The sequence below is a fragment of the Trachurus japonicus genome, chromosome 4 (genome assembly GCF_045865225.1).
Source record: "Trachurus japonicus isolate A0001 chromosome 4, Traja_1.0".
Taxonomy (NCBI): Eukaryota; Metazoa; Chordata; class Actinopteri; order Carangiformes; family Carangidae; genus Trachurus; species Trachurus japonicus.
The window spans coordinates 33,813,244-33,841,009 of NC_140910.1; the positions used below are offsets into that span (position 1 = coordinate 33,813,244).

The 27,766-nt window shown below is 40.7% G+C and overlaps 1 protein-coding gene across 1 annotated transcript in view; it reads right to left on the reverse strand.

Annotated features, from left to right (window-relative positions):
- The window catches only part of kifap3a (kinesin-associated protein 3a), an 85,132-nt gene extending 58,503 nt beyond the window's left edge, over positions 1-26,629 (reverse strand). Inside the window, exons 1-10 of the mRNA XM_085775250.1 lie at positions 26,496-26,629; positions 24,775-24,906; positions 23,835-23,980; positions 22,911-22,969; positions 20,758-20,899; positions 17,135-17,234; positions 13,957-14,083; positions 12,764-12,860; positions 10,389-10,567; positions 4,655-4,817 (exon numbers count right to left, since the gene is read on the reverse strand). Coding sequence (XP_085631376.1) covers positions 4,655-4,817; positions 10,389-10,567; positions 12,764-12,860; positions 13,957-14,083; positions 17,135-17,234; positions 20,758-20,899; positions 22,911-22,969; positions 23,835-23,980; positions 24,775-24,906; positions 26,496-26,536 — 1,186 coding nt within the window. The 5' untranslated portion in view covers positions 26,537-26,629. The remainder of the gene's footprint in view (positions 1-4,654; positions 4,818-10,388; positions 10,568-12,763; positions 12,861-13,956; positions 14,084-17,134; positions 17,235-20,757; positions 20,900-22,910; positions 22,970-23,834; positions 23,981-24,774; positions 24,907-26,495) is intronic.
- Between the last annotated feature and the right edge of the window lie 1,137 nt (positions 26,630-27,766).

Here is a 27,766-nt window from a genome sequence, read left to right on the forward strand (position 1 = left end):
CATGGTATATCAATGGTTCTCAAAGTGTGGTCTGGCGACCCACAGGGGTCCTTCAGAGGGTTAAAGGGGGTCCCCAACTTTTTCTTGAAATGTTACCACTTTTTTCTAGAAAATTTTATACATTTTTTTGAGAATTTCTTACCATTTTTTCTAGGATTTTTTCTTTTTTAGAAATTCTTACCACTTTTTCTAGAATTTTTTTGTTGAGAATTTCTTACCATTTTTTCTAGAATTTTTTTTTTTTTTTTTTTTTTTAGAAATTCTTACCACTTTTTCTAGAATTTTTTTTGGAGAATTTCTTACAATTTTTTCTAGAATTAAACCATTACCTTTCTTTCTAGGATTTTTTCTTTTCTTCTTTTTTTTTTAAAGAAATTCATACCACTTTTTCTAGAATTTTTTTTGTCGAGAATTTCTTACCATTTTTTCTTTTCTTTTTTCTAGAATTTTTTTTTTTTTTGGGAAATTCTTACCACTTTTTCTAGAATTCTTTTTTTGAGAATTTCTTACAATTTTTTCTAGAATTAAACCATTACCGTTTTTTCTAGGATTTTTTCTTTTCTTTGTTTTTTCGTTTTAGAAATTCTTACCACTTTTTCTAGAATATTTTGTCGAGAATTTCTTACCATTTTTTTTTTTTTGAAAATTTCTTACCATTTTTTCTAGAATTTAAAAAAATATATTTGAGAGGTTTTTTTTTTACAATTTTTTCTAGAATTTTTTTTTTAAAATAAATTCTTACCACTTTTTCTAGAAAATTTTTTTTTATTACTTTTTTTGAGAAATTTTTACCACTTCTTTCTAGAAATGTTTAATTGTTCTTGGAGAAATTGTACTACTTTTTTCCAGAGATTTCTCTCCATTGGCTCTAATTTGAACATACATTAGCTAAAAAATTGGGGGTCTTTGGTCTAATTTGTGTCAATTTAAAAAAAGGTTTGAGAGCCACTGTGATAAATAACGTCACAGAGGAGGAGAGACCAGACCTGGAGAGTTCAGCTTTAAATAACGAAAACATAAAAGACAAAGTGAGGACTCTTCTTTCTGTCTGTCGGGTCCAGGTGGAGGGAGGAGGACAGATCAAGTCTTTCTCCTCTTTCATCTTATCAGCGGAGCGGCGAGCGGCGACCCCGGGTCAGGCTGATGGAGAGAGTGTTTGCTCTCTCTCTTTGGAGATAAGAGCAGAGTCCTCATGCCGAGGAGTGTGTCAGTTAAAAGGAGGACGGCTGGCAGCGGCAGCCGATGATTAATGACGCCTCGGCTCGGCTCGGCACACACACAAACACACACACACACACACACACACACACACACACACACACACAGACAGACAGACACACACACACACACACACCAGAGGTCCTACAGGTTCCTTCAGGTTAAATTCAAGTCTTTTTAAGACCTTTTTAAAGGGATACCTCAACATTTTAGCAAATTGGCCCATCACCATAATCCCTATAGTCATAGCAGTAGGTTCGTTACCTTTAATTGTCGGTGCAAGCTGTTTTTAGAACGGTGGAGCAGAGCCGTGAGCTGCTCAGAGCTACGCTACGGAGGCTCATTATGGGATTTCTTGGTTTCCCTCATCATCAAACTCATCAAATACACAATCCAACAACTCCACAACGCTCTGGTGGACAAGTTGTGAGCTGCACATTCACCACGCTATGAGATAATAACACAACGTTACCACACAGAGTTGTTTTAGAGGGAAATACAGAGACTGTTGATGAAAAACTGTCCCTGAAGGCAACGTGCATCAGAGGTTTTACATGAATTTCCCTCTAAAACAACTCTGTGTGGTAACGTTGTGTTATTATCTCATAGCGTGGTGAATGTGCAGCTCACAACTTGTCCACCAGAGCGTTGTGGAGTTGTTGGATTGTGTATTTGATGAGTTTGATGAGGGAAACCAAGAAATCCCATAATGAGCCTCCGTAGCGTAGCTCTGAGCAGCTCATGGCTCTGCTCCTCCGTTCTAAAAACAGCTTGCACCGACAATTAAAGGTAATAACAAACCTACTGCTATGACTATAGGGATTATTATGGCAATGGGCCAATTTGCCAAATATGTTGAACTATCCCTTTAAGGTATTATTTCCAAATTCATAAATTCAATGCTTTTTAAGACTTTTTAAGACCCCGCGGGAAAACCCTGACACACACACACACACACACACACACACACACACACACACACACACACACACACACACACACACACACACACACACACACACACACACACACACACACACACAGGCGAGCTCCACGGTGTCAGTACCCAGAGCAGGCGTGATATTTCAGTTAACTTATATTATGTGTGCGCCCCGTGTTTCCTGAACAACCGACCCCCCCGACCCCCCCCCCCCCCATCCTCCTCCACTTCCTAAAAGAAAACCCTCACCCCCCCCCAACTCTCTGAAGACTCCTCCACCTCCTACAAAAACAACATTTGTGTTAGAGGCTCTGGCATGTTATTCTAACAAATATATTATATTAATTATGCGCCGTCACCCGAGACTCTCAGGGGAGGGAGGGGCTTCAAACGGCCGAGGAGGAGGAGGAGGAGGAGGAGGAGGAGGAGGAGGAGGAAGAGGATGAGGAGGAGGAAGAGAAAGAAGGAGGAGGGCGAGGAGGAGGAAGAAGAGAGAGGAAGAGGAGGGAGGAGAAGGAGGAGAGAGGAGGAGGAAGAGGGGAGGAGGAGGAAGGAGGAGGAGTAGGGATAAAGAAGGAGGAGGGTGAGGAGGAGGAAGAGGAGAGAGGAGGAGAAGGAGGAAGAGAAAGAAGGAAGAGGGGAGGAGGAAGAGGAGAGAGGAGGAGAAGGAGGAAGAGAAAGAAGGAAGAGGGGAGGAGGAAGAGGAAGAGAAAGAAGGAAGAGGGGAGGAGGAGGAAGAGGAGAGAGGAGGAGGAGGAGGAAGAAGGAGGAGGAAGAAGAGAGATGAGGAGGAAGAGGAGAGAGGAGGAGAAGGAGGAAGAGAAAGAAGGAAGAGGGGAGGAGGAGAAGAGGGAGAGGAGGAGGAGGAGGAGGAAGAGGAGGAGGAGAGAGGAGGAGGAGGAGAGAAGAGGAGGAGTAGGAGGAGGACAGGGAGGAGGAGGAGGGGGAGGAGGAGGAGGAGGAAGAGGAGTGTTCAACATTATAACAGCCGAAGGAACAAATGAAGACCTATATCTATTAGTCCTGATAGAGGGCGCTGTCAGTGCCCGATCCGTACCCGGAACACGATCCGTTCCAGACGCTTCCCCCTTCTTTTAGTTTACGGCGACACCGCGGATATGGATGAAAACAGAGACGTTCTATGAGGAAAAACACAAGCACGTCGCAACGAATTCCCCTCTGTTCTATTTCTGATTAAATTAAATGTAATGTAGACGATCAGTTAATTGTAAAACATTTATTTATTGATGTAAATGTGGTGATTTCTGCACATACAGACAGCAGCAAGTCAGCACTGCTCCTCTGACCAGCTCCTCCTGAAGCTTCACTTTTCATTTACACAAACTAATCAATGAGACCATCAATTAATCTGCTCCTTTCTCCACCGGCATGACGACGTCTGGGTGACCGGTCGATCACAGGTTCGATCCCCTCAGCCAGCTGGCTGCTGCCTCTGAGATGAGCCGAGCAGCGAGCTAACGTTAGCTCCCGGTGGCTACTCCCAGCTAGCTCTGCACTTCTCCCAAAACCTCGGAGCAAACTTCCAAACAGACGTCAGTTGGATAAACTGACCACAGATTAGGACTCTAAACTGTGACTTTCTCGCATGAAAAAATATTTAAAATTAATAAAGTGACGTTTTAACAACGCTACGGCGGACTTTTACTGCTCTACTGCTAGGCTATCAGTTAGCATAGCTTTGAAACTAATGCCGTAAAACGGCGCATGTGCAGAAGCGCTGGAACGGATCGTGTTCCGGGTACAGATCAGGCACTGACAGGCACCCTTAACCTCCGACCTGAAGGTAACAGTTGAAACTCAGTCTGAAGGCGGAGATCTACGCTCTCCTGAATGGAAGTGGCCATCTTGATCACCTGTCTTTTATAAAAGTCTATGAGATGGGCTGATGCCTCCTCCCAGAAACCTGACTGGCCACATCGATGAGGCTACCAGCCTGTTGTTGTTGGCTACAGTCAAGTTACCAGGCAATAGTGCAAAATGTTAAAACAGATTCAATAAAACTTATATAAAATAAAGTCATCATCTCAGTGGACACATTAAAAGAACTCATTTTTCTCAGAAAATAAAGACGTTGATGAACTATATTATCTGGCCCAGCAGGACTCTTTGCTTGGCTTAGTTATGTCTAAAATATTTTTGATTCACTGAAGTCCATACGATCTCTACAATATTTCCAAAAAGTCACGCCCTTGGCCCTATACTTTGAACGTACATTGATTAAAAAAGGTAACGTTTTTCAGTCTCAGAACAAATATTTGTGTATTTCTGGAGTTTGCTTCAAAATCTTGTCCAATGGGCGTCCTTCCTTAGTCTAATTTGTGTCAATTTAGGGTCCTTGATGTAAAAAAAAAAAAAAGTTTGAGAGCCACTGCTATAAGGAATGAACACAAAACACACACCATGACAAAGAGCCATGAACAGTAACTGATCGGGGGTCAGTGATTGGTTTAGTTAAGTGATTAAGTGATTGGTTACCGAGCAGCGAGGAGAGCTTGGGCACGAGGCCGGCCCGGGCCATGTGGCCGCGCAGCACCGCGTCGAAGGAGAGGTTGAGCAGGAGGCGCAGGGAGGTGCTGAGCAGCTCCTGCTGCTCACAGGGAACCAGCCGGGACAACTTCTCCACCGCACACGCCTCCGCCTAAGGGAAACACACACACACACATATTTTAACCGCCCTGAAATAACTAGACATCACCCCAGTTCTTCAGACCTGACACTGGCTCCCAGTCACCTACAGAATGGACCGAATCTCCTTGTTGTTTACATTCTACTTCCTGGTAGAAAACCAGCACGTAATGTGAATGAGACGAGAGTTTAGCTATATATCATATTTTTCACGCCCTATCACCGTTTAGACAAATCTGAAATGATTGAAGAAACATTACTATTTCTGTGTGTGTGTTTTGTGTTGCTATGTGTTGTATTTATTCAGTTTGGGGGAATCACAGTGTCTAGAAAGCATCAGTGGCTCAGCTGACAGGGACAGCTAACGGTAGCTAAGCTAACATCAGGACGTCAGCTGTTAAAACCCTCCCGTTGTGGGACACGACATGAAACTACTCCAGTTAGCTCAGTCATGTTGGAACTCAGATATCCGCTGGAGAAAATATTTGTTCATGGAGCGTTTATTGAGTCACTGAGTTATTAAAGTTAAACAGGTAGCTAACCGTTAGCCCGGCTAATCTATGATAACCATGACTAATTACAAAAATGTGCACAGATAAATAGTAATGTTAGTCCAATCATTGGTTTTATAAACTTTACAATCATCAGATTAGTCTAAACGCTGATATAGTGACATGAAAAATGAGATAGCAAAACTCTCGTCCGTCACTATTGTTCTCATGCTGGTTTTCTACCCGAAGTAGTTGTAAACAACAAGGTTTAGGTCCAGAATACATGAATGACGTGTTAGTAGAGTCACATGTCAGTAGAGTCTAAACTACATGAACGACGTGTCAGTAGAGTCTAAACCCAGTAGAGCTCTGAGATCTACTGCCTCAGGTCAGATAGTGGAGCTCAGAGTTCAGACCAGACATGGTGAAGCAGACCTGAGATCAGCCCCAACTGTCAGCACCTTTAAATCCAGGTTAAAAACATTTCTCTTTTCACGTGCTTATTATAGCTGAGCTCTTTTTAAGAACTTAAAACTTTGTCTATTTTCTTTTATTTTACTTTTATTTGCTCTTGCTTTTAACTCTGTTTTTAGTGTTTTGTTTGTTTTTATTCTGTCTTATGCTTCTTCTTTTTTTAAAATGTTTTGTCTTTATGTAAAGCGCATTGAGTTGCCTTGGTATGAAATGCGCTATATAAATGAAGATGCCTTGCCTTGCCTAAAAACTACATGTAGGAAAAGTTCAGCTGGACAGCCATCTCCCCACTCAGACGTTTTACAGAAAAGGAGCCAGTTCTTCAGTTTTTCTGAATCACAAAGGACACTTCACTTCACTTCACTTCACTTGACTCCGTTTTCATTTCATTTCGTGGAGAAACTTGATTTTCTTGCACATATTTTTGCCAAAGTCTCCAGTCCAACTAAAATCAGTCCCGGGGACCCCGACGATGAACCACAACATCCCCGGTTCAGGTCCGACAGGGAGCCTTTGTTGTTAAGTCGTTCCTCATTTCTCTGCTCTCGTTTCCTCGTCACTTCTCTCGTCTGTCATCACTAATAAAAAGGCAGGAGAAATATTTCTTAGGAAAACCGTTGTGGGAATTTTTTTATTTTATTTAAAATTTACTTTTAAGGAGGAAGAAAAAAGGTAAAAAAAGAAAACACACCAGAAATGTTCCTTTGCCTGTAAGTTGTTGAGTGGGACACGGCTGCCTTCTTCTTTCAAATGTGTGTGTGTGTGTTTGTTTTTGCTTTGCTTTTTCTTGGTTCTTGCTTGTTTTTGTTAACCAACATCAGACAGAGCAGTGAAGTTACCACATCATTCACTTACATCATCACATTATATCTGTCATTTTGATCCTGAAATTTACGCTTAGGCTGAAAAAACAAAGTAATTCATTTAGTGTTGGAGGTTTTTAAAGAGACGCTACAGTATGTGGAAGGCAGAGAGCCTCCATTCTCCTAGTTACAAGTCATTGATTTAACCAGCACTAGGACTCTGGAGCTGATCACTGAGGTAAAAATGTAGCATAGTTAAAGGAGAAGTGCAGGTTTTTTACACCCTGAGCCTTATTTCTGGCATAAAATACGGTTGTTTCCTCACGCAAATTTTTTTAATGAATGTTACAAAACATGAGTAGCTCTCGGCCATTTTCATTTTGTAAAAGTAGTTGCAGTCAATATTCAGGTTAAGGTCAATATTCCAGTTTCTGAAACATTCAGAATAACCCGTTTACATGTGTGAGCAAACAGGGTTATTCCTGTTGACATGGTAACTGTAATCAATGGGATATCCCGATCAAAACAGCGACGCACGGAGAGTGGAACATGCGCAGAACACAAATTAATTCCTTTCCATTAATTAGTTCCTTATTAAGTTTTAATATTTTTCCATGTGAGAAAGTAACTGTTTAGATCCCAAATCTACGGCCAGTTGATCCAAACGACGGCTGTTTAGAAGTTTGCTACGATGTTTTTCAGAGAAGTGAAGCTCCGCAGCGACCGGGACATCACAGAGACAGTAGCCGGTCTGCAGAGCTGCTCGGCCGGCCAACCTCCGTCCTCATCCCGGGGGAGAAAACCATCGCTAATTAACTTACCCGCAGGTTTTTAGAGGTTTACCACCAGCTGGTTAAAGTATTTCTAGGAGATAAATGTTGGTCTCAGTGATGAAATCTAACAGCTGTATCAGTAGCATTAGTTAGTGTGAATGTAAAGTGAAGCTTCCTGTGTGTATTGGACAGAAGAGCAGCGCTGCCTCGGGGCTCTGGAGCCTACGGACACAAACCACCACATTTACATCAATAAATACTGTAAATGTTTTACAATGAACACATCAGTCTGCTTTAAGTTTTATTTTATTAAACTATAGGTACGCGGCAAAGATACTTCACTATCGTCTTTGGTTACGGTTAGACGTCAGGGGTGCATTGCATTGTGGGATACAGTACACAATGTAGACTGGTCAGATACTGGAGATATTTCCCGAATCAGTATGACATCTGGGAATTTTTCGCATACTGCATACTGATTTTGCTTTTGTTTGCATACTGCATACTGCATTTTGGCCAAATCAGTACGTACTAGCAGTATTTAATGCGGTTTCGAATACAGTCACTGTCGGGGTGATGTGATGCTGCGGCGCCGGTGTCGGTCCAGTGCTGCTTGTTAACATGCAGCAGCCGGTGATGCAACAACCTGCTCCCAGTTAAAAAACACACACACACACACACACACACACACACACACACACACACACACACACACACACACACACCACACACACACACCACACACACACACACACACACACACACACGCACACACACACACACACACACACACTGCGGTGCTGCTACTGTGTGTGAAAGCAGCTCCAGTCACACCAGCATCACAGACCTCCAGCCTCAGTAATCAGCCGCAGCCTGTGTCAATTACGGCCGACATCCCGTTTCCATTAGCGACGGCAGCAGCAGCAGCAGCAGCACGGAGATTATCACCGTGTGGACAACTCATCTGATTAGGGACAAAGTCACAACATGTTTGCTGAGTAAATACAATTTAATAAAAAAACAACGCGCTGGCTGACAAACCGGATCATTACGCGATCGCTCGGCCTTTTATTTATTTATTTATTTTTCTTCTAATCAATTAGAGAAGCTCCTCCCTCCTCCCTCAGGTGTAAACCGATCCACTCGACTGGGTCAGAGTGTTGAAGCCACAGTTTCTCCTGAAGGCTCCTTTAATCTCAATCAGAGATACAGCGAAGGGGGGAAACAAGGAGATAAAACCAGTTCCTAGTAACCGGCGGGTCTGGCTTTGATAAAGAAAGACCCACAAACCCGGGGAAAGATTGGAAACAGGTGGGGGCTGGATGAGGCAGCGAGGTTCCTCTAGCATTTTTTAAAAATTGAAATTTGATAAGTGTGGTTTTTCTACGAGGGGCAACAGCTATTTGTCAGAATGACCTCTGGGTTTTTCTGGGGTTTTTTTTGGTTTTTTTCCGTCTGACTTTTGACAACTCACAGCTCGAATATCAGAAGAAAAAAAAACCTACAGTTGATTTTTGAAGAGCAAATTAATTAATTATAGCTGTGCAAGAAAGTCTAATTACAGACAGCAGGAGAGTCGGCTCATTAAACCACCACCAAGTCTGGATCAGAGCGTAAATCCGTGATTAGTCCTGTGTTTGTTATTACAGTGAATTAGAGGAACACGATCAATGTCAGAACTGTTCAGTAATTAGTCCACAAACCGAAGAGCAAAACAAGATGTTGGACTGACGACGAGAAATCAACTCCCCGTGGTGGTGGTGGTCGAATCGTATCGTGTTTATCCAGAGTGACAGAACATATACAGACGACTGGAGAAAGGCTCAAAGGTTTTGACTTTTAACAAACCAAAATCTAATCAGTTCAGTGCACTTTTGCGCCAAATCTCAATCAGTTCAATCGAAGGGTCACAACAATATTTAGGATTTGGGTTTAATGGAAACGCAGCTACCGACACATTCCTGCTGCTTTCTTCTCCATCTTTCATTCCTTCCTGCACCTCTTCCTCCTCCATGTCTTCAATACTGATTCACTTTGTTACACATAACTTCATTTAAGCACATTTATTATGTTCTGACTTATTTGTATTAATGGCACTGAAAAATAATGGTTTCAAAGCTGCATCTAGATTCTGAATCGATGCAGTTGTGTCACATAATCGATTTGTTGAATTCAAATAATTATTCTAGTTTGAAGATGTTTTTCACGTACAGAGACATTTAGAGCGATTTATTTTATTTTAAAGCACAATGCCAAGATTTACGTTTTGTTTTTGAGAAATTAACAAGTGCACCTTTTAAGCAGACTGGTAGGCCATTTTATTTTTCTTTGTGTGTTCACACCCCAAGGAGGCTGCTGCTGTTGTGTTGTTCTGTTGGAAATGTTCAACATTTTGGCAAATTGGCCCATTGCCATAATCCCTATAGTCATAGCAGTAGGTTTGTTACCTGGACAAGTTGTGAGCTGCACATTCACCACGCTATGAGATAATAACACAACGTTACCACACAGAGTTGTTTTAGAGGGAAATTCATGCAAAACCAGCTGATGTACGTTGCCTTCAGGGACAGTTTTTCATCAACAGTCTCTGAATTTCCCTCTAGAACAACTCTGTGTGGTAACGTTGTGTTATTATCTCATAGCGTGGTGAATGTGCAGCTCACAACTTGTCCACCAGAGCGTTGTGGAGTTGTTGGATTGTGTATTTGATGAGTTTGATGAGGGAAACCAAACAATCCCATAATGAGCCTCCGTAGCGTAGCTCTGAGCAGCTCATGGCTCTGCTCCGCCGTTCTAAAAATAGCTTGCACCGACAATTAAAGGTAACAAACCTACTGCTATGACTATAGGGATTATGGTGATGGGCCAGTTTGACAAAATGTTGAACTATCCCTTCAAGTTTGTGGCTGTAACATGATAAAATGCGGAAAACTTTGAGGGGATGAAGACGCTGCATGTGGTTATTCATCATCATATGATTGTGGCACCATGAGAGATACAATCTGACAGTAAAGATTCCTCCTCCTCCTCCTCCTGTTCTCACCATGTCGTTCTTGTTCTCCATGAAGATGGAGAGCTTCTTGAGGAAGGAGACGACCACCAGCAGCAGCTCCTCGTCCTCCCGCTCCAGCAGCCTCACCAGCGTGTGGACGATGTTCTTGTTCCTCATCTTGAGCTCGGTGCGCGTGTCTTCGGCCAGGTTCAGCAGCAGACACAGAGCCACTGTGGAGAGAGACGGGGACAGTATGACAACAAGCCATTTTAACATTTAAAAGCCAGACTGGATTTGTGTTGCAGATATCTGTAATTCAGTTTTTCCTCTAGTCAAAATCTCAAAAAGAATATTTCAGATATCTGCAACTACGTTCTTCCTAGGACAAATGACGTCACTTTAACCGTTCATGTGTATGGGGTTTGTCATTACAGATATCTACAATTCAGTTGCAGATATCCACTATGTGAATTACAGATATCTGTAATATATCTGATATCTTGAACTGGAATTATGACTAGTCAGAATCAAATTGTAGATATCTCCAACTGGAGTTATTACTAGTCATAATTCAGTTACAGATATCCTTAAAAAATAGTTCAAATCTGCAAAAACAAACAAACAATATAAACATTATTCTATCTCTAATCTGATTCTTACTATTTAAAGATGATTATTTATTTCACCTTCACTTTGACTCATTCTGAACCCGTTATGTCAAGTCATGTTAACATTTAAAAGTCAGACTGGTTGTGTGGCAGATATCTGTGATTCAGTTTTGCCTCAACATTTCAGATCCACAACTACGTTCTTCCTAGGACAGATGACGTCACTTTAACCATTCATGTGTATGGGGTTTGTCATTACAGATATCTACAGTTCAGTTGCAGATATCCACTATGTGAATTACAGATATCTGTAACTGAACTACAACTAGTACTAATTCCAGTTTGAGATATCTACAATTTGATTCTGACTAGTCATAATTCCAGTTCAAGATATCTTTAATTCACCTCAATTACAGATATCTACACGTCCCTGTTCAGATATCTGAAATTAAGTTTTGACTAGTCAAAATGACGTTGTAGATATCTCAAACTGGAATTACTACTAGTCGTAATTCAGTTACAGATATCTGTAATTCACATAGTGGATATCTGCAACTGAATTGTAGATATCTGTAATGACAAACCCCATACACACGAATGGTTACAGTGACGTCATTTGTCCTAGGAAGAATGTACTGTAGTTGCGGACAATCACAGATATCTTGAATAAAAAATCCAACTATTCAAAATGTAGTTACGACCAGTCAGAAAGACGTTGTTGATATCTACAATGTTAATCCTGGAGAGTCAAACTTAGCTTTTAAATGTTAAAATGGCTTGTTGCCATAAGACAGTGGACGCTTCAGGATCAGAAACACTCTAGTAGTAGTGATAACTGTAGAAACACTGAGAGGTGAGGGTGGGGGGAGGTGAGGTGGGGGGGTTAAACAAACGGAGCTGGAGTCACAGTGAGAGTACCAGTGTTCAGTGCTCATAGCGCCTCATTCAACAGCGGCCTGAGAGCACGCCAGCTTCAATTAGAGCCGGAGTCGTTAGAAACAGATCAAACCGAGGCCACGACCAGAAAATAAAACACTTCAGACCCCGTTTGTGTTTCTGAGGAGCAGAACCAGACCTGAGCTCTGAGCTCTGAGCTGCACTGTGCCTTTACTTCACCTCTGCAGCATTAATGACATAGAGGAGAGACTATAACATCCCATAATGTCCCTTTAACACAGTATCTCTGGTGACCAGATGATCTTAACCAATAAAAATGATTATATTTTCATAGGAGATATCCCATAACCAAAAACCTTCTATGATACAGATTTATATAATGAGTTAATAAGTTAATTCTGTTGTTTTAACAATTGTTTCTGTTTTTAGTATCTTTTAAATCTGCTTCCACCTAGTATTGTTATGTAAATGTTATATGTATTGTATTGTGTTGTATTGTATGTAGTAGTAGTAAATCTTTAATATTGTCCCCAAAGGCTAATTCAAATGCAGCCTAACAAACCCAAACACATAAGCCAGAAATTTGTGAAACAGCAAATACACAATTTCTAAATTTCATTGAGAAAAAAGGAAAAAAGAAATACAAATAAAAAAGCTCTGCATCCCCCAGTGTGTAATGTCTGTGTCTGTGTGTGAGTAACTGTTGTTGTATTCTGTCAGTCTGCAACAAGTCTCTCCCTGTCTGTACGGTATAAATAAAGGTTAAAAATACTGCACAACAATAAACAGAAGTGTTTTGTGACAGTAGCTGTGATAGATATTCTAATTCTGAGTTTAAATATTTTATATCTTTAACAGAAACCGCTGTGATGTGATGTTGTGATGTTGTGATGTTGTGAGGTGGTGAAGGTGCTGCGGTACCTCGGAGCAGCTGCTCCTGCTTGGTCAGGAGGCTCTGGTACTTTCTCTGAGACTTCTCGTGTTCTTTCTTCAGATTCTGGTTGTCAGAGAATTCCTCATGTGAAATCAGTCAAGGACCAAATCAGGGTTCCTACAGCTTAAGCCAACTTAACTTTAAGACTTTTTAAGACGTTTTTAAAGCCACTTGAAATGAAATTTAAGACAGACTTCATAATAAACACAAATGCAAAAAAAAACAAAAAAACATCACCACATCTATTACATAATAGGGTTAGGGACAATTTTACCCACTTTCCTATGTGGTCCAAGGTAAAGTGACTGCTACATGAACAATTTGGGGAAAAAAGATTTGGGAGCTGGTGGCGGTGAGAGATTTAGCAGTGAGGGCCGCCACTAACTTCTCTATGTCAGAATGTTACCAATTATTTTGAGATTTGAGACTAATTACAATCATAAAATCCCACTTACCAAATGTTAACATTTTTAAGACCTTTGAAAAATTGATTTAAGACATTTTAATGCCAATGATGAGCAAGCAAAACTGTAAAATTTGAAGATGCAGGACAACATTTGGTCAATCATCCCTTTCAGTGCTGCGTAGATACACACCTATCACCAGAAATCAAATCCCAAACAGAATTAAAGATGTTTAGTGCTAGAGCTAAACATTGGCTTCAGCAGCAGCAGAAATGTGAACATTAACTTCTCTCAAGTCACTGTCAATACAGCATTTTACTAATGTTTAATGTATTTAATCTGTGCAATTTCTTAATCTAAATTTTGTAGCTGTGTTTATTTATTCATGATATCTATTCACTGTATTACTGCACTTATTGTAACGGTATTCAGTACCTTTTATCCTTCTTTAGCCTGACCAGGGACAAAGACTGCACATTAGCTGAAGCTAGACGTCTTGTATGCATCGCATTTTTCATTCTTTGTGGCAATGTTGCAGCTATGTATCGTCCCTGTTAAATAAACATTAAAATAAAATAAATAAAAGTAAATTAAGGCCTTGTTTTTAGATTAATGAATTCAAAGGATCCGTAAGAACCCTGCAAAACCGAGCAGCGACCCTCGGGATCGTTACAAACACAAATTCAATACCTCAACACACAAACATCTGGGTTTTTTTTGGTTTTTTGCAGCTCTGGCAGCTGGGAGCCGTCAGTCAGGCGAGTGCGTGAAAGGATATAGGCCTTCTTCTTCTTCTGCAGCTCGTCTTGCCAGAGGTCAAACCTCTTCAGCTCGTGCTCGATGATGTTCATGCACAGGGCCCCAATCTTGTAATGTGTGACCAGGCCGTGGAACTGGGAGAAACTGGAGGAGAGAAATTAGGAGAGAAGGAGAGAAGGAGGGAGAGAGAGGGAGAAAAAAGACTTCCATTTATCCCAAAGTGGATTTTCAGAACTGAAATCATATTATTTGGGATTTCATCTGGGAGCTGTCACCAGAATGACCCGATCCATCACCCCTGAAGTAGTTTACAAAGTAAACTGTCAAAGTCAAAACACGCTCCGTCAAACAGAGTGTCCTGGTCTGACTTAGAATAATCAGTCCAACTTGAACCGTTTCACAATCCAAACAGCAGAGAACGCCGAGGGATGGAGCCGGGCCAAGAATGACGATCGGTTTTCAGGCGAACACATCCTCCAGCGGCCGTAATCAGCTCTGACAGACATTTATGTATTATTCTAGCGAGGGATAATTTTAGTGGGAGAGAGAGAAACTGCAGCGTTGGGTGGAGGAGGTGGAGGAGGTGGAGGACTACTGTAGAGCTGCAGCAATTCATCAATTAATCAAACAATAATCGATTATTAAATTAATCTTCACACTGCAAAAACTCAAAATCTTACCAAGAATGTTTGTCTTATTTCTAGTCAACAAATCTCATTCTACTTAAAATAAGACTCATCACATAAAAAGCAGCTTGTTTTTAGGCACTTTTTTTGCTTCTTTCAAGCAGATTTTCACTTGAAATAAGTAGAAAAATCTGATAGTGGAGCAAGTTTTTCTTCCTTATTACAAGCACAAAAAAACTTTTTTCTACTTATTTCAAGTGAAAATTTGTTTGAAAGAAGTGAAAATGATCTAAAAACAAGTTCATTTTTTAGGTGATGAGTGAAAATAGTTTAGTTTTGACTAGAAATGAGACATTTTGACAAGAAATAAGACAAATATTCTTGGAAAGATTTTGAGTTTTTGCAGTGCAACTATTCTGATAATCTAATAATCAGTTTGAGTTGTTTTTTTTTAAAGAAAAAAAGTCCAGATTCTCTGATTCCAGCTTCTTCAATGTGAATATTTCTGGTTTCTTTGTTCCTTTATGACAATAAACTGAGTCTCTCTTTGGTTTGTGGACAAAACAAGACATTTGAGGACGATGTCTGGTGGTTTGAGAAACACTGACTGATGTTTTTGAACATTTTTGAACATTTTATTGACCAAACAACTAATCGATAATGACAATAATCGATAGTTGCAGCCCTAACATACAGGAGTTTACACAACAGGCCAAAGTATATTCATGGTTTTTTTTAGTTCCAGGCCCCTGGAGCCCAGGGAAGGAAACCCTTAATGCTACAGAGGTGAGCTCATACTCACGAACAGAGAGTGGACGATAATGATTAAAGCAACTAAAATGATCAGTATGATCACACACACTGTGATACTGTATGTTAAACACAGAGCTCCAGACTAAGTTTGTTTTTACCAGCAGCACAGTGACCCCTGACTGAAGATTTTAGGAGCAAAAGTAGAAAATTTAGGGGTGAAAATCGACTTGCAAAGCAAATATTCACATTTCATTTTGATTCATGATCCTCTCACACACACAGGTCTGCCACCTGCAATGAAACATTACAGATTCTTTGAGTCGTCCATTTCCACGTTTCAACAGTGTTAAAAAAACTAGAGAATGCATTTCTTGAAGGAAATAAGGGTGAATGCTGAAAGCTGGAAGCTGAATGAGCTGAATAAATAGTTGAAACAATGCTGAATTAAGTGAAGAAATTGCTGAAGCGATCTTGAAAAGATGAAACAATATCTGAAGAGTTCAAAATGCTCCAGTCTGGAGAAACCCTGAAACCTGAAACCATGTCTGCAGGAAGATGTTTGGACTGAAACATTTATACACCGACTCTGAAAGCTTCGTCCGTCATTAAAGTGTTGGGAACAGGTCTGATGTGATTGGTTGGATCAGTTTGTCAGGTGTGTGTAGGAAACAGCTTTAGTCTGGTGACGGATTAGAAACCTCATTATTTGCTCGTATACATTCACAAACTACGACCCAAAAGAAAAACCCAACAGTTGTTTAGTTTGAGCCTCGTGAATCATGTCTGAACACACCCTGATAAAACCACACACACACACACACACACACACACTGTTTATCCTTCATATCCACCGACTCTGTCACTGTTTCCACTGTATTTTCACTGACACATAATAAAGCATGTAGCTCACCACACAGTCAGAGTCTAATTAACCACAGTGATTAACGCTGGTTCAGACTCTTCTCTACTCAACACTGATGCTGCCGACTCAGCGGACGTAGCTGCTGATGTCACCGAGGAGTCGGACGTCTAATAAACACCGGTGCATGTCTGAACCCAGACTGGAACAGGAACTGACAGGTTGAGTGTCTGTCTGTGTGTGTTTGTGTTTCACCTTTTGATTGATTGATTTATTCAGATCCCCAGTAGCTATGGCAATGCCAAAGCTATTCTTCCTGGGGTCCATACAACATATTTACAGTGTATCAATGCAATTTATGCCCTATACAATACAATCCATGTTCAAATACAACATAAAACACACACACACACAAAAAATACAAACAAATACACAACACAGCAATACACAGACAATACAAGACAGCTCCCTAGTTCAGCAGCGGCACATAGAATTTACACATCATAGAGTCAATACATGTCCACATATACTATTTGGTCACACAATAAGTTAAACAATACGTTTAACAGGTGTTCTTTGACTAACTTCTTAAAAAATATTTTACTATTTTCTTGTGTAATGTTGTCTGGTAGTTTGTTCCATTCTTGCATGGCTCTATACTGTACATAACCATTTGTTTAATTGCATTTGTTTTTGATTTTGGTAGTGTAAAATTTCCTCTAGTTGCATAGCTATGTCTAACAGAACTACAATATACCTTTTTATACAAGGTTGATGGTTTTTTTGTTGTTAAAATATTTTTAAAGAACACCATCAGTGAGTACAATAATCTTTTCTTAACTGATAGCCAGCCCAAATAGTTGTGCATAGCTATAATGTTTGTTCTGTAACCGCAATGCAGGGCTGTTCTTGCCGCTCTATTTTCCACAATTTGCACCTTTTTAATATTTTCCTCACCTGGAGAGGCAGAAGAAGACACAGATGATGGACGTGGCCAAGTCCACGCTCTGCTTCCAGTCCTCCCTCAGGACGCGGGCCAGAGCTCCCAGCACCGTCTCTGCACACACACATAAACACACATGAGTCCACACACATGAGACACACACATGGTGCTGCAGATGCAAACACATACACACACAGATGGAGCTGCTAAAATCATGATCACAAAGATTTTGATCGATATTAGAATCAAGATGTTCAGACAGACAACATCAGTTCTTAAAACTCACTTCACCTCCCTGTTGTAAACTGATTTTATTGTCTTGTTATTGTCTGTTTGTCCTTAATTTAAACAATCCTGTTTTGTTTTGTTTTTTGTAATTAACTTCTTTACTGATTCCATACAGCATTAAATGTGTATGTTTGTATTGTTATAGAGCTGCAACAATTAATCGAACAATAATCGATTATTAAATTAATCGTCAACTATTCTGATAATCTAATAATCAGTTTGAGTAGTTTTTTTTTAAAGAAAAAAAGTCCAAATTCTCTGATTCCAGCTTCTTCAATGTGAATATTTCTGGTTTCTTTGTTCCTTTATGACAATAAACTGAGTCTCTCTTTGGTTTGTGGACAAAACAAGACATTTGAGGACGATGTCGTCTGGTGGTTTGGGAAGCACTGATTGATGTTTTTAAAACATTTTTTAACATTTTATTGGCCAAACAACTAATCGATTAATCGTTTAAAGCTATCAGTAAGCGATCCGGTGGTTTTGTCTAACTTCCTGTCAGCAGATGGAGTTAGCAGCCCCCGCCCTCGTCCCTACGTCACCACATTCAGGCGCATCCCTTGGCTGCACACACAGAGAGGACTGCCCCTTTATGCCGTTCTCTCTCCTCATTGGATAAAGGTTGTAGGATACAAGGAAAGTTTTCTCCTGGGCTCAGAGCAGAGCAGAGTGACTGACAGACCCGTGTTTCAGACCAAACACTCTATAGAAGTGATTGCTGTCGGAAGATACAACTATTTAAGACTTAGATTAACACAAACATTCTGCTTACTTCTGCTTTAAATAATCGACAGATTAATTGACAATGAAAATAATCGTTAGTTGCAGCTCTGTGTTGTTAACACGTGTCCAAACGCAACCTGGAAGTGGACAGATGGGTCGGGGTAAGAGTTTATGATCCTTTTATCTCTATTATGTTGTTGTTTTTTTTGATAAAATCGTTGGACGCCAAAAGAATAAAACAGAACTTCACATGAAAAAGGAAAAAGGAGGTTTGAGTTGAGAGATGTGGAGCCTCTCGGAGCAGCTGGAGCTTCGTTTAAAGGAGCGCCGTGGGGGAATGTGATGAGGTCGGAGGCTGCAGCAGAGTTTGAGCTATGGGCGCCGGTCGTCGTGGAGACGTGCATCCCAGCCCGGCTGCGTCTCCTCTTTCCAACACCGACCCCGACCCCCCCCCTCCACCCCCCGACCCCCCGGGCCTCTGGGTTCGCACGAAGCGCTGGGCTCTTATCAGCGGCGGGGCCGGTTGATGCGGGCCGACAGACGGAGCGGCCCGGCGACGCGTAGCGACGGAGACAAATGAAGCGCTGCCGTCGGATGAAGGCTGCGCCGCGGTGACGGCTTCGTGCTGTTGCTGCGGAAACAAGGCCGGTCGTCACGGAGGGGAAACGAGCCGAGCCGTGTTTTTCCTCTCGGAGCCAGAGAAGGACGAGCTGATAAACGTCAGCGATCTCCAGCTGTCCAGACGACTTAGTTTGAATTGTAGAAGGAATCCAGAAACTGCAGCGTTCGTTCATGCACTGCAAAAACTCAAAATCTTTCCAAGAATATTTGTCTTATTTCTTGTCAAAATGTCTCATTTCTAGTCAAAACTAATCTCTTTCCACTTAAAATAAGACTCATCACCTAAAAATGAACTTGTTTTTAGATCATTTTCACTTGTTTCAAGCAGATTTTCATTTGAAATAAGTAGAAAAATCTGCCAGTGAAAGCAAGTTTTTTGTGCTTGTAATAAGGAAGAAAAACTTGCTCCACTATCAGATTTTTCTACTTATTTCAAGTGAAAATCTGATTGAAAGAAGTAAAAAGTGTCTAAAAACAAGCTGCTTTTTATGTGATGAGTCTTATTTTAAGTAGAATGAGATTAGTTTTGACTAGAAATAAGACAAATATTCTTGGTGAGATTTTGAGTTTTTGCAGTGTGAGAGTTCGTTCTCTAACTTACTGGCTTCTGTCACGCAGCTTTCAGTCACATCTCTGGGTCTTTTTGGTCTCAAGTCGTTTGTTCAGCTGTGGGTTGTTTGCTCACTGTGACACCAGAGATCATCTCCTCACACAACCACAACCACCAGCAGTATGGGCATGCAACTAATCGTCCATTGACCTGACCCCCAATTAATAGTATTTTATTGGCCATTGAAATGTAAAAAATGTTTTGTTTACCCATGTGAAGAAGTGAAGAAGTTAAAGCAGAAGTAAGCGATCCGGTGGTTTTGGCTAATGCTGCGTTCCAGGCCGGCTTTTGAAACCGTAAATTACAGCTTCAAGTCACAACTTACGACTTTGTAGCGTTCCAGGCAACCCACTCGTGTTTCTCCGACCTGTTTTACCTGTGAAAGTCACTATAACGGCCACTCGTAACTTCTGACCTGTGAACTCGTACCAGATCGAACTGGTACCACTTCACAGGTCGGAAAAACACCAGTTACGGGTTGCCTTGAACGCACCATAACGTCTTGTCAGCAGATGGAGTTAGCAGCCCCCGCCCTCGTCATGGATCTATTGGTCCTCGTCCCTACGTCACCACATTCAGGTGCATCCCTTGGCTGCACACACAGAGAGGACTGCCCCTTTATGCCGTTCTCTCTCCTCATTGGATAAAGGTTGTAGGATACAAGGAAAGTTTTCTCCTGGGCTCAGAGCAGAGCAGAGTGACTGACAGACCCGTGTTTCAGACCAAACACTCTATAGAAGTGATTGCTGTCGGAAGATACAACTATTTAAGACTTAGATTAACACAAATATATCGCTTAGTTCTGCTTTAAAAGTTGCCCGCACACTGTCCTTCAACAAAGAATCAACGTTTTGGTCCTCAGACCTTTGTCTAGCAAAGATTTCTCTGCTAGACAAAGGTCTGAGGACCCAAACAACAAGAAGTATTGTTTCTTTGTTATATATTCAAGTTTATATATAGTATAAAGTTTATATATAGTTATGTAGTTATATATTAAAGCAGAAGTAAGCAGAATGTTTGTGTTAATATAAGTCTTAAATAGTCTTAATAATTAAGTCTTAGTCTTAATAATCTTCCCACAGCAATCACTTCTATAGAGTGTTTGGTCTGAAACACGGGTCTGTCAGTCACTCTGCTCTGCTCTGAGCCCAGGAGAAAACTTTCCTTGTATCCTACAACCTTTATCCAATGAGGAGAGAAAACAGGTAAAGGTAAAACAGGTCGGAAAAACACGAGTGGGTTGCCTGGAACGCTACAAAGTCGTAAGTTGTGACTTGAAGCTGTAATTTACGGTTTCAAAAGCCTGCCTGGAACGCAGCATTAGCCAAAATGACCGGATCACTTAGCTTACTTCTGCTTTAATGATAAATGCTAAAGTCAGAGCTGTCTTCATACCGTTCTGTATGAGCTCCTCCAGGTTGTCAGGGTTACGAGCTAGCTGGAAGATGAGGGCGGCTCCTCTGATCTTCTCCTGGATGTCTTCATACAGCAGCTCCACGTACTCGTCCATGCTGTTGATGTTCGCCTCCTCGTCCAGCTGACGGTGACACACACACATCAACACACACACACTGTGTGAAGAGACCAGGCTTGGGGAGTAATAGATTACATGTAACGGCATTACGTAATTAGGATACAAATGGAGTGAATGGAGCGTTGTCCAGCCTACGACCATCCTCCACCTGCTCACCTCAAGGCTGTGTTCTGTCTGCCCTTTAATATATTTGATACCAGTGGTCGCCAACCTGGTCGCTCTTGATAACACCGGAAAAATTAGTTCAGAAACACATTACGCCCAACTGATGTTCAGCTTGCTCTTTCCATCCAGCTTTTGTATTTTTTTTTTAAGTGGATGGGTGCTGCATTAAAGGGGAACTGTGACAGTCCGTTCGCTTTTCCTCTGTTTTGGTGACGCTCCTCTCCTCCATGTGCATTTGTTTACAAATGAAGTTGGTGGAGAACGTTACATATACGATGTTACAGCGCATGTGTTTGTGTAGTCTTAACTGTCATAAACAAAAGATTACGGGTTACGGAGCGCATTTGTGTCGCGGTGCAGCAGAGACGAGAGCTGGGAGACCGGGGTGGCGGCCAGGTACTACAGTACACTGATGTTACAAGGTTGGTTTTCAGCCGTGAGACGCAGGTGAAGACAGAGAGCCTCCGTTACTCCATTACTCCAGAGCTTTTTAATGAAGGTAAAAATGTAGCATAGCCACGGGAGAAATCCTGCTCAGTTCCTCTTTAAAGTAACCAATGAGATAAGAGAACAGAGGAACGCACAGTCGATCAGAGCTGCACAGAGAACGGTTGTCACGTTAAAGGGATAGTTCACCCTAGAATGATATTTCGCTCATTATCTACTCACCCTCATGTGGACTAAGGGCTGGAAGAATTTTCAGAGTCCACCGTCCCTTCTCTGAGTTACAGGGGGTCTCGGCGTAGCAGTGCATTTCAATGCAACGGTTGCAAAGGGACACCAGAGCTCTTCGTAAAAAAAACACACACAAAAAAACATCCAAATACCTCCATGCTGCTCGTATGTAATGTCCGTCTTGTGCTGAAGCCCCAAATTGCGTAATTGTCCCGAAAAAAATTAAATAAGTCCACATTCCAAGCATGTTTGTAGCATTAGCTCTGTGTCTGTTGTCCGGGCTCGTCCGCTGCCAGCACGCATGCGCAAGGTTCTGGCTCGTACAAATACGGCTCAGCAAAGAAATGCAGCTCGTCCTCGACATCAAAATCTTCAGCCATGGCTAAAATATGTTTTAAGAGGCCAAAATTGCACGAAAAAGTGTTGTCCCGGTACAAGGCAGGCTATTACGGACTGCTTCTAGTCCTTCGCCGGGGTAAACAAGGAAGCGAGTCGGGCTCAGTGCGAACCTTGCGCATGCGTGCTGGCAGCGGAGGAGCCGGACAACAGACACAGAGCTAATGCTACAAACATGCTTGGAATATAGACTTATTTAATTTTTTTCGGGACAATTACGCAATTTGGGGCTTCAGCACAAGACGGACATTACATACGAGCAGCATGGAGGTATTTGGATGTTTTTTTGTGTGTGTTTTTTTACGAAGAGCTCTGGTGTCCCTTTGCAACCGTTGCATTGAAATGCACTGCTACGCCAAGACCCCCTGTAACTCAGAGAAGGGACGGTGGACTCTGAAAATTCTTCCAGCCCTTAGTCAACATGAGGGTGAGTAGATAATGAGCGAAATATCATTCTAGGGTGAACTATCCCTTTAAGGATTCTCGTCACCGGTTGCTCCAAGCAAAGTGTGGCTATCGCTTTGAGTCCGAGTGGACGTCTGCGGAGTCTGTTCCGCCCGACTGACAGACACCTGGCTGTCTGTAGTTATGAGCAAAACTACAAGACGCTCCCAGTATTCAGTCACAGCCATCACACTGACACAACGGCAACAGTTCTGCCTTCTGATGGCGTTGTGATGCTGCATGAGACAGGACACACAGCTGCAGCTGCACCGACTGAGAGTCTAGTCAACACACATTACAGTTCACACACCAACAAGCTGCTATCAGTTCCTACCTCTGTTGCTGTGTACGGGGTGAAGTCTCTGGGTGAGATGCGTTTCTTCTCTTCAATGTCTGTAAAATATCATCATATATACATCATAAATAACTTTCTGATAATGAAACACTTCCACCTTTAGCCTGAGGAATGCTTTGAACTATGAACATAAGACATAAGACTGTTCATTTGGTTGTTACAGTTGCATTCTAGCATACAAGGTAAAAAAAAAAGTTGAAAAATATGCAAATATAGAAATATAAAATTAAAAAACACATATAAAAAACAGAGAGAGAGACATTCTGTACAGTTATGTGTCAAATTATTTCAAGAGTATATACAGCTATTGACAAGAACAGAATAAAAATGATATAACAGGGTATATACAGGAATCTTGAAGTTAATTTTAATACCTTTTTAAGACTTTTTCAAGACCTTCGCAATATTTTTCAACACCTCACCGCCGCTTCAAGCTGTAACCATTTACACTAGTGACACTTTTAACTTAACAGTTTTAGTTCTTGTGATAAAGACTATAAACCACTATGATACAACAGAATTTAAAAAAGGCTGGGATAATAGATCAAAGGCAAAGTTTATCATTGCTCAACTCTCAAAAAAACAACAATCTTCTTTTCTTTTTCATGAACCGGTTCATCTTTGTTTTTTAATAAAACAAATAAATTCACACACTTCTGCAATGTTTTTTACAACTCAAACTCTTGGACAGCTAATTCAGAAAAAATACCTTCAATATTTAAGACTTTATTATATATTAAAGTTATATTAAAGTTGTGAAAAGACTTTTTAATACTTTTTAAGGGTCTTAATTTTCCCAAAATTGATTTATCACCTTTTAATACTTTTCAAGACCCCGCGGATACCCTGAACTACGTATACGAGCGCCGTTCAGAAAGAGACTGAGGGACTCGGACTTGTTACCGTTTGCTTGTTTGCGGTTCTGCAGGTAGAAGAGCAGCTGCTCCACCTCGCAGAGTTTGGACGGGTGAATGAGCCGACACTCCTCCACCACCTTCCGGGCCAGAGAGGACGTGTCCGTGTTGGCGTTCAGGCTCTTCAGCCGAATACTGACGATGGCGGCACAAAAAAACACTTTCACATGACCAGAACAACAGACATAGTGTTGATCTACTAGGTGTTATGATTCAATATGCATCGTCTGACCACTCTCAGCAGGTTTTACGTTGTTAAAGGGATAGTAGCATTTTTTAAAAGTGGGGTTGTATGATCTACAAATGGCCCCTAAGTACCTTAATTGCAGTAGAAGACTCTCTGCACTCCTCCCGTTAGCAACGCCAGCCCATAATAGCCCTGCCCAGAGATTTACAGAACATACAGTGTTGTGAATGGACCCAAAGAAACGGCCTATTTTCACGGCCTAAAAGAGGTTTTACCTGAAAAAAAATACACAGTTCCATTGTTCACTATAATATAATTTTTTGCAGGAAAAACACAGTTTTTATTTGGACCTAACCAACTGCTGATCGGCGGGCGCTAACCCTGGGCGGAGGGATACGTGAGTTGGTTAGGTCCAAATAAAAACTGTGTTTTTCCTGCAAAAAATTATATTATAGTGAACAATGGAACTGTGTATTTTTTTTCAGGTAAAACCTCTTTTAGGCCGTGAAAATAGGCCGCTTCTTTGGGTCTGTTCACAACACTGTATGTTGTAAATCTCTGGGCAGGGCTATTATGGGCTGGCGTTGCTACAGTAACGGGAGGAGTGTAGAGAGTCTTCTACTGCAATTAAAGTACTTAGGGGCTATTTGGAGATCATACAAAAATGCTACTATCCCTTTAAAAAGGTCATTTACAGTGTGATAGTAGATTCTAAGTCATACATTTTAACGTAGTTTCTCACATTTTCTGACACTCTTTGCGTTCTCCGACCATGGGACCGCCCAGCTCTCCCAGGATGGTCGCCTCCACCTCGTACTGAACCACCAGGGCTTTCTCTGTGGGGTGGACATCCAGCGTGCAGCCCTTCACTTTCCTACGGGTCACACAGAAACAAAAAAATAAAACTCAAACGTGTGTAGTTGTGTCTGGTGCCATGGTAACCTAAGCCCTACAGTGAGTGTACATACACTGATGTACTGGATTCAAGCACAGTGACCCTCCAAAAAACGGTACAAAATGTATTTTACACACCTAAATACATATTCTTTACTATTAATCGTTAATGTCTTTTTGGTATTTACTGTATAAGATGACTATATAGATATACTTTAAGATAGATAGATAGATAGATAGATAGATAGATAGATAGATAGATAGATAGATAGATAGATAGATAGATAGATAGATAGATACAGTAGATAGATAGATAGATAGATAGATAGATAGATAGATAGATAGATAGATAGATAGATAGATAGATAGATAGATAGATACAGTAGATAGATAGATAGATAGATAGATAGATAGATAGATAGATAGATAGATAGTCATTCCTACCATGAAACATGAGGAAGGAGATGCAGTACTCAGGTCTCAGTCGTAATAAAAGAAATAAACAATAATACCTTACATACTAAAATAGAAAAGGTCTATATAGGTAAGTAAGTGAATAAAAATATATTGGATTTATCTGCTAGATATAAATAGTAGTATAATATAGCATATTGGGTTAATCATTAAAGATTAATATCATTTTTATTTATATGATTGTCAGAATCTCCATAAAATGTCCAACTACTCCATAAATATTGATCTTAGAGCATCAGTTTAATGCCTTCAGTGATAACAGCATCATCTTTACACTTACAACCTTTCCCTAACTGAACGTTAACACTTCTTCTATCAGATGGGTAAATAAATAAAATATCTAATCCAACGTTTTCCAAATGTTTTTTTTTCCATCTGTAAAGTGCTGCATCTTTTTCTTTTTTCTTTTTTAATATTTATTTATCATCAAATAACATCACGAATTGAACAAGGAACAAAAAAACAAAGCGACAGACATTCCAAGACATGACAAAGGCAAACATTATCGAAACATTTAAAGAACTAATATATATAAATAATATAAGAAATATAGAGATGATAAAATAATAAGTAAATAAATAAAATAAATAAATATGTCTAATAAAAGAAATAAATTATAAAAAAAAAACCTTTAAAAAATCAAATTAAAGACATAGAACAAGTTATTGTAAAGTGCTGCATCACCACAGCTGACTGGTGTTTACATGACGTCATAAACAGACGCTGTTCGCACTAGTTGCCTTAGCAACAAGTGAGCTAACTGCTGCTAGGCTGCTACTGCCGTTTTACCGTTTGTCGTTTTATTTGTGTCCATATTAAAACTGTATCACGGTGGATTTGGTCCGAGTTTAGCTCAATACATCCATGGTTTAGCTCCATTATCAGTCATTCATTCATTCATTCATTTAAAATAAAACGAGTTATATCATTGATGCTGTGAGCGAACAGCTGAGCGTCATCCTGCCCGGTGTGTCTGTGTGTTTATTACCCTACCGGACCGTTAGCCTCCGTTAACTACCGTTACCGACCGTTACCGTGTATAAATGAGAAGCTAACGGCTGTAGCAGCTACAGCAGCAGGCGGCCGTTAAGTTACCTCTTCAGGAAGCGCGCGTCTCCTGCCTGTAAACTGTCCATGTTTAGAAAGTGGAGAGAAGGAACTTCACATCAAACCACCATGTCGTTTTCCTCCTCCTCCTCCTCTAGCTGCTGCTGTTGCTGCTGGTGGTGGTGGAGAGACCCATAGAGACCGGGCGGATGTTGTTGATCTGCTCCGCTCGTTGCCAGGGCGGCGGCCGGGGAGAGAGGGAAGCTGCTGCCGCCTGGAGAGTCGGAGGACCCGGCGGAGACAACTACCTGTTGGTGGGTCACTGCTCCACTCACCATCATCCACTCATTCTGCCTGGTTGGTTGGTTTATTAAACAGGGTTCCTTCCTACGCAAGTTTATGGAAAGTATGGAAACGTCTGGAATTTGATTTTATACATTTCCAGCTCTGGAAAAGTATGGAAAATGGAAACTATTGTATGGAAATTTATCTTAATACCTATCTGGGTTTGGTCTTATCTGAAATTATTTGGGTTAGACTAATTATAATCTCCTGGAAATTATTTGGTTACATAATGGCATAATGTACAAATTCAGGATAATGAAATTAATTGCATAATTTATTTACACGATACACATCTATTTACTCAAATGTCAAAAATTATTTGAATTTTTTTTTTTACCGAAAAGTCCGGAAATTAAGGTCTGGAAAAAGTATGGAATTTTGAAATTTCAAAAGTGTAGGAACCATGATTAAACCTTCGAGTTTTGGTAGGAAACGGACACTATGGAGATAGGCCTTTCTGTCAAAATAAAAGCACTAAGCCAATAAAATGCAGTGAAACTCTTTAATTTAAGGAATATAATTTACAAGAAAGTCACGGAGCGATTAGGTTAACATTTTGCTTCTATATTACAAGTTAATGTCTGTTTTATAAGTTTTATGTTGGTGAACACTTTTACTTTGGTGAATTTTATGATTTCCGGTTCCGCTAGAAAAAAATCGGAGAAGGGCAAGCTCTTGTGATGCGAGGCTAGTTCAAGACAACTATAAACTCACTAAAGAAAAAGTTCAGCTACCGGTTTTCAGACTAACGCCACAGTAACGAAACATTATTGATCCCACGTGTGGGAAATTCTGGGCAAATAACACATTCTTGCAATTGCAAATGTGGTTTAAAAGTAAGTTAAACAAATGGGCTAGTAGTTTTTAGCGAAAAAACATGAAAAAAATCAACATAATGGTGGAAACTGCAATGCGATTTAATATCTTAAACCGTGCCTAGCAAACATTTTCTCGACCTGCGTTAAGACCTATGG